Source organism: Enhydra lutris, unplaced genomic scaffold (assembly GCF_002288905.1).
Source record: "Enhydra lutris kenyoni isolate GAN:26980312 unplaced genomic scaffold, ASM228890v2 scaffoldscaffold13, whole genome shotgun sequence".
In the NCBI taxonomy this organism is placed as follows: Eukaryota; Metazoa; Chordata; class Mammalia; order Carnivora; family Mustelidae; genus Enhydra; species Enhydra lutris.
Genome location: NW_019154097.1, coordinates 20,968,956 through 20,976,243, shown reverse-complemented (window position 1 = coordinate 20,976,243; position 7,288 = coordinate 20,968,956). Strand labels below are relative to the sequence as shown.

The 7,288-nt window shown below is 52.7% G+C and overlaps 1 protein-coding gene across 3 annotated transcripts in view; it reads left to right on the top strand.

The window, feature by feature from the left end:
- Positions 1-1,133: 1,133 nt before the first annotated feature.
- LOC111146044 (whirlin) overlaps positions 1,134-7,288 on the top strand; it is an 89,616-nt gene continuing 83,461 nt past the window's right edge. For all 3 annotated transcript variants that reach the window (XM_022501421.1, XM_022501419.1, XM_022501420.1), the window contains exon 1: positions 1,134-2,554. In XM_022501421.1, the coding sequence (XP_022357129.1) occupies positions 1,934-2,554 (621 nt within the window). In that variant the 5' untranslated portion in view covers positions 1,134-1,933. The remainder of the gene's footprint in view (positions 2,555-7,288) is intronic.

Below are 7,288 nucleotides of genomic sequence, written 5' to 3'. Positions count from 1 at the left end.
TAAGTAAGTGAATAAATGGATGCTTCATCTTTCTAGGGCTAGCTCAAACTGCTCTGTTAGATGATAGTCATTCTCTCTCTCCAGCAGGTAGAAGTTTTCCTTGGCAATTCCACGTTTTTAGGGAAAAGAAAGTTTCCTATAGGAGAATAGTTTAGGAGTCAGTTGATTGGATGTGTGTGTGTGTGTGTCTGTGTGTGTGTACTGGGCTCCTTAGAAAGCCACCTTTGAATCTGGATCATATTTGGGTAGTGGGGTGGGGGAGAACTCTAGGCCACACCTTAGAATATCTTCCCATTTCATCCTGGAATGGGAAGGCACAGAATACTTTTCTCCCCAATCTTTTATACAAATTTTTAAATTTTTTTTGAGATAATTGTAGATTCACATGAATTTGTAAGAAAGAATACACAGACATCCCATGTTTTCCCCTGTGTTGACAAGATCACAATCAGTACATTGATATTGATATACAACCCACCCGCCTTATTCAGATTTCACCAGGCTTACACTCACCCATTTGTGTGTGTATGCGGGTTGTGTATACTTATACTTCTGAAAGCGGCTTTCTGGCCTCCCAGGTAGTGGTCCAGTCGGCAGGCACCCAGAATACGCTTGTAAATATCTCTTGCACACAGTAGGTGCCCAACCATCGTCCACAGAAACACTTGAACTTGTAAGTCGGGGAGTGCAAGAGGAGAGCGCAACGTTTTAAGGTAGGAGGAAACCGAGCCTAGCGTGTTTAGCAGTTTAGAGGCAAAAAGTTGGCTATTTTCCCCCATAATTGTGAATTAGCTAGCCGGCTAATTGCTCCAAAGCGGTCCTGAGGCTTAGGCTTCGATCCCCAAAGAGCATAGGTTTGGAGCCCACCCGCTCTCAACTCGTGGCTGGAGAAGTGGGAAAGGGGCTTCGCAGGGCCCCCGGAGCTCCTCCCACCTCAACCCCCCTTTCACCCCTTTCTTCCCCTGGGCTGGACTGTTTCACCCCGTCTCCAGGCAACCGCCAGGAGCTAGGCGGGACGTCATTTCCTGAAGAGCCCGTGGGGGGAGGGGGGAGAGAGGGGGAGGGGCAGGGGGCGGGGCCAAGTCTGGGCAGGCGACGGCGACGGCGTCGGAACTCGCTGGAAGATCTGCCCCGGGCAGCTCAACAGTTCGCAAAGTCCCGGCTCGCGGCGGCGCGGCTCCGTCTGCGCCCAGGCGGCGCAGGACCGCGGGGGTCCCGGGGCTGCTGCATCCTCGGACATGCCCCGCAGCCCCTCGTGGACGCCCGCGCGGCTCCACGGGCTGCGGTTCGAGGGGCTGGGGGACTAGAGCGCCCCCACCCCAACTTAAGACTTTGGGGTCCCCCAGCCCGAGAGGAACGGGCGGCCCGGCTGGGGGAGCCTCGGGCATGCTGTGACGGGGCGGTCTGCTTTGCTGCGCCCCCCACTCCAGACACCCGCCGTCTCTGTGCCCTCCAGAATGTAGCTGCTCTCGCCGTGTCCCCCCCCCCCCCACTCCGGACTCCAGCCGCAGTCTCCGCGACCTCCGGGCTACAGCCGCCAACTCCACGTTCCCCGGGACCCTGTCGCCGTCTCCGCTTTGCCCGGACTCCGGCCGCCGTCTCCGTGTCCTCCCGACTCCAGCGGCCGTCTCTGCGCCCCTCGGACTCCAGGATCAGGACCCCTCCGTCTTCGCGCGCCCGGGACTCCAGCGGCGGTCTCCGCGATCCCCCCGGGATTCTGCCACTGTTGCCTCGCCCCCCAGACCCAGACTCCGGCCGCCGTCCCCTCGTCTCCCCGGATCCAGCCCCTTCTCCGCGCCCACCCGCTCGCCGCGAAGCCAGACTCCGGCCGCCGTCTCCGCGCTCCCCGGCCTCCGGCTGCCGTTCCGGTGCCGGCGAGCGCCAGCAGTTGCCCCTCGGCGCGCCCCGCGTCCGCTCGGGCCTCGGCGGGGAGATGAACGCACCGCTGGACGGCCTGTCGGTGAGCTCGTCCTCCACCGGCTCGGTGGGCTCGGCTGCCGGGGCGGGCGGTGGCGGCGGGGGCGCGGGGCTGCGGCTTCTGTCTGCCAACGTGCGCCAGCTGCACCAGGCGCTGACGGCGCTGCTGAGCGAGGCGGAGCGGGAGCAGTTCACGCACTGCCTGAACGCGTACCACGCGCGCCGCAACGTCTTCGACCTGGTGCGCACCCTGCGCGTGCTGCTGGACAGCCCGGTCAAGCGGCGCCTGCTGCCCATGCTGCGCCTGGTCATCCCGCGCTCCGACCAGCTGCTCTTCGACCAGTACACCGCCGAGGGCCTCTACCTGCCCGCCACCACCCCCTACCGGCAGCCCGCCTGGGGCGGCCCCGACGGTGCGGGGCCGGGGGAGGTGCGCCTGGTGAGCCTGCGGCGCGCCAAGGCCCACGAGGGCTTGGGCTTCAGCATCCGCGGGGGCTCGGAGCATGGCGTGGGCATCTATGTGTCGCTGGTGGAGCCAGGCTCTCTGGCAGAGAAGGAAGGGCTGCGAGTTGGGGACCAGATTCTGCGTGTCAATGACAAGTCCCTGGCCCGGGTGACCCACGCTGAGGCTGTCAAGGTAAGCCTGTGGTCTGGGGACGAGTACAGGACAGAGTGACAGAAGCTCTGCCTGTGTGTGTCCTTAGGCAAACTGCCTAATCTTTCTGGGCCCCGTGTTTCTTAAGGCATGTTTCTTTAAGACTGGAACATCTAGTTTTGTTTTAGCAGATAAATAACGGGCACTGTGGATAGGGTGGTGGGCAAAACAGACTTGGATCCTGCTTTCGTGGGGGGCATAAAGGCTGGCAGTGTGTGGGAGACAGACATCAGATAGGCGGGCAAATATATGATTACAAGTGTGAAAGGCATAGGGATTCTTACCAGCATTAAAAAAGGAAAAGGTAAGGTCTCCTGTTGGCATGTGGTTAGTAATCAGTGGGTGGTCCCCACTTCTGCTGTTGCTGGTCTCATCGTTCAGGCAGGTTTTGCCCCTGGAAGAAAGTTTTGTTAGCACCAGACCCGTGGGAGGAGGCTGTCTGTGATCCTCAGAGCTCCAGCCTGACTCAGCTGTGGACACACCAGGCTGTGTGTCCTGGGACTGGACTCTTTTCCTCCGCAAACCTCTGGATCTCTATCCAGGAGGAAAATGGGGCCACTGGACCTTCTAAGTGTCCCTAACCTTATTGGCAAGGAGGCCCTTGCCTGCATGTCACAAACAAATCCCACCCCCCCCCCCGAGAGTAGCTGCACTTTTTGTGTCTGTTAATTGAGAAAAATAACCTCTTGACAACCGTCTCCTAGGTTGTTTAATCAAGCTGTTTAAAGCGGTTTCATGTTCGCTAATCGCACCGCCTAGGGCTGTTGAAAACCAGTTGGGGTATGAGATGGATAGTGTTTGGTGTACATGTGCATTCGAGAATCCCTTGAAGGTGTTTACACACACACACACACACATACACACACACGCCACCTTTGCCCATCTTTGTACAGGAAGTGAAGAAGTTTGGGGAAAAAACAGTGATCTACTCAGCTTGTGTGGGTGGGAAGATGTTTCCTAGGGGTTTAGAGTGCCCTGTGACCCAGCTTCTCTCCACCACACCTTTTGTCCCTGCCTCGTGTCCTCCTCAGTGCAGGTGATTGGGACACCGGCTGAGGGCCTGCTGGGCTACTTCCTGTGTCCTCTTCAGTGACCCATGGTCAGGTGTGTAGTGAACCCACTTCCTGCCCGTTCACTTGGGGCAGAACCATCTCCTGCTTGACTCTTCGCTTTCCTTGTTTGGTTGCCAGCCCTTCTGCCCCCTGCCCCTTGAGGATTTCAGACACTTCTCTGCTGTTCCTGGGAAAAGCCTGATGGTTGATACTGTTTTGGGGAGGGGGGGGTGTAGCAGACAAAGGTTCTTGTGGATTTCCATGCACCTCTCCTCCTCCCTCTCTGTCTCCTCCCCTGCCCCACATCAGTCTTCCCTCTTCTCTGACATTCCATATATTTATAAAGAAATAGTCCATTAGCCTTTGGCCCTAAAAGGTCTGGAGTTCCAGATGATACATTTATACTCAAAAGATACATGATCCAAATGGTCAATTATAATTGTGGATTCAATTTTAGAGGCAATTTTAAAAGACTTGTGTAACTGGTCATCACAAGGTGACAGATTTTGGAAAGGCCTCAGGTAACCCGGACAGGGAAAGCACGGGCCCCCCTGTCGGTGGGCATCCCCGTGTCAGGCACAGCCAGAGGCTGGAGCTGCGTGGCTCGGAGCTTCAGCTCGGCCCTCCTGGGTCTCATGCATGTCTCCCTGCCTGTCCTGTCGGAGCCTCCATGGCTCCTCTCATAAAACCTAAACTCTCCGTGCTGTGGTTTTTGAGCACGATGTGTGTGGGAGCCCTGGGAGCTGAGCAACCTCCTGGGTCCCTGACTGTCGCTCTTCCTCTGGAAGGGGTCGGCTGAGGCCAAATGAGCTCCTGCCTCGGGGTGCCCCTCTTCTGGCCAATGCCAGACACAGCCTGCCCGGAACTCACCCCTTTGGAACCTTCAGAAGCAACAGGCAAAATGAATACGGTTTTGTGTCACCTTAACTCCAGGGGGAAAGGGGAACAGACTTTCCGTGTGAGTGGAATTTAAGACGGAGGAGGCGGAACCTGGTCTCTGCGGCCGCTGCTGGGAGCATCTCCTGATGGCAGGATAGGCAGGCGGCATCAGGACACTTCAGAGGAACCCCTGGAGCTGGTGACCCACCTCCACAAAGTTAAGGGCATTAAGTCCCTGAACCGCAAGCCCAAAGAGGCCGCAGCTTCGCTACGTTATACACTGCCCTTCACCAGTTTGGTCTCAACTTTCAGTCCCCTCTATTAGCTTTAGTGCAGTAGGGCCCAGTGTCGGAGATTTTATGATGTGGGTACTCTCCTTTTAACCAAACCTCAGACTTGAGTCAAATATCACCAGTTTTTCTGCTTTTTCTGTGCCATAGACCCCATTGCATTTAGTACAGGACCTGTTTTCTTGCTCCTTCAATGTTATTTGTTCATTTGTTTGTTTTCTCCCCATCTTTCTGGAAGTAGAACTGGCAAATGAAAATTGTATATGATTAAGGTGTACAGTGTGATTGATTTGTGATACCCGTACGGGATAAGAGGATTACCACAATCAAGCTAATTATCCATCACGTCCCAGTTATTTTATTTTCGTGGTAAGAACACTTAGGATATGCTCTCTTCGCAAATTTCAAGCATACAGTACAGAATTATCTATTGTAGTCACCGTGCTGGGCCTTAGATCCCCAGAACTTACTCATTTTATAACTGAAAGTCTGTACCCTTTGACTGACATTTTCCTATTTCCTTCCCCCCTGGTCTCTGGCAGCCACTCTTCTGCTCTTTGCTTCTGTGAATTAGACTTCTTTAGATTCCACATATAAGTGAGATCATCTAGCATTTGCTTTTATGGGCCTGGCTTATTTCACTCAGTATAACGCCCTCCAGGTGCATCCCTATTGTTGCAAAGGACAGAATTTCCTTCCCCCTTTTTGTGGCCGAATAATATTCCTGTGTGTGTGTGTGTGTGTGTGTGTGTGTGTGTGTGTGCACTTTTTCTGTTCGTCTTTCAATATAGACTTGTTTCTGTGTTTTGGCTCTTGAGATGTGTTCTCAATCTTAAAAAACCTTTATTTTTCTCCTGCAGGTAGAAAGAGGGGGAAAAGATCCTCTGAGCATCCTGAAGGAGAGATTGTGTGTATGTCTGTGTGTGTAGTAAAAAGAAAATAAAATTTTAGGAATAAAGTTACTTAAGAGTTCATGAATCAGAGAGGGTCACACCCTCCCAGGGAGCAAAGGCGATTGAACGTACAATTTTTTTTTTCCACTTCTCTCTCTCCCAAATCAAGGATCCATTGTTGCTCAGAGCAGTTTAGCAAGGATTCTGTTCCTCTCTCCAGAGGGCTCCTATCCCTCTCTTGAAGCCTATTTGCTAAATCATCAGTGACAGGTCCAGATAAGGCAAGCCATTTACTATTTGTAATTATATTGAAAAGTTTGATTTTTGAAAAATCTCTATTGAATGAACATGAGCCAAACCAAAAAAAAAAAAAAAAAAAAGTAGACCTTTCAGAGGTTTCCAGCCAGAAAGTGTTGGTAAATTAACCAAGGAGCCCAGACACCAGGGATGGTGCACTGGGCTCGGCCACATGCCTGCTGTGTGACCTTGGGCCAATGGCTGACCCTCTCTGTGTCCTAGGGTGGATTGCCCAGAGTCTGCCCAGGGTCCCTTCTGGGCTCAGACATTCTGCGATTTGCTCAGTATGTGCTACACAGAAGGCATTTAGAATGTCTAATCCGGTGTTTTCTTGTTCTTTTGGAATTGATTTCATTTAAGGCAGAGTTAAGAAAGTTGGCTAAGGATTAAGAGATGAGAATCTTGGCTCTCTTTTGTAGCCTCCTACTAATTCAGGAAATTGACGGGTGACACACTGTGCTGATGAGAACTTGACTGCTCTCCCTCAACCCAAGAACACCAATCCTGGTGCCTTTCCAGAGTAAATGAGAAGACGACCATGGGATGGCAGCATGCACAGCACTCCCCTGGGGACGCTCCAAATCACATTCACTTACCCGCTTGCCCTCCAAGTCCCTGATTCTGCAGGTGGCAGGGCACGGGGTGGCAGGGCGTGGGGTAGCGGGGTGCTGCTGGGATATGTGTGGCCTGTGTGTGTTTCATCCCAATAAGAATGAAATGGCTCCATTACAATCTCAACATCCCCCCGCCCCCGGGTTCCTCCAAGGGGCATATTAGAATTTGAAACGTTCCAGAAGTTAAAAACATCGGCCAGCCCTTTCATTTAATTAGAGTCATCACACCCTCCCTTCCTCTGCATAATAACCCACAAAGAATCTGTCCATATTAATATAAGTGATTGTATTTAGTCCAGCACATTCTAAACAACACATTTGTCATTTTCCCATTGTACATGGTTAGCTGAAGCCATTATAAATGGTTACCACTTCCAACTTTGTATCTGAAATGCAGCTTCTCCCACTGGCGTTATTACCATTTTCCAATTTGGAAACCATGGGTAATGTGTTCATGGGGACGCACAGACTTTCCTCTGGCCCCATCCTCTTTCCTGGGTCCTGTGGGTCTTGCCAGCAATGACATGTTGAAAGCTCACTATTAATAAACTCCTTATTAAATAGATGTTTGCTGGCCGGATCCAGAGTGTGATGTAGTGCATTGAGAGGGTCCATTTCTTTAATTTAATCTTATTTATTTCTGTGGCCCAAGCTGATACTCAAGGTTTCAGACAATTACAGTTCCTGCGTA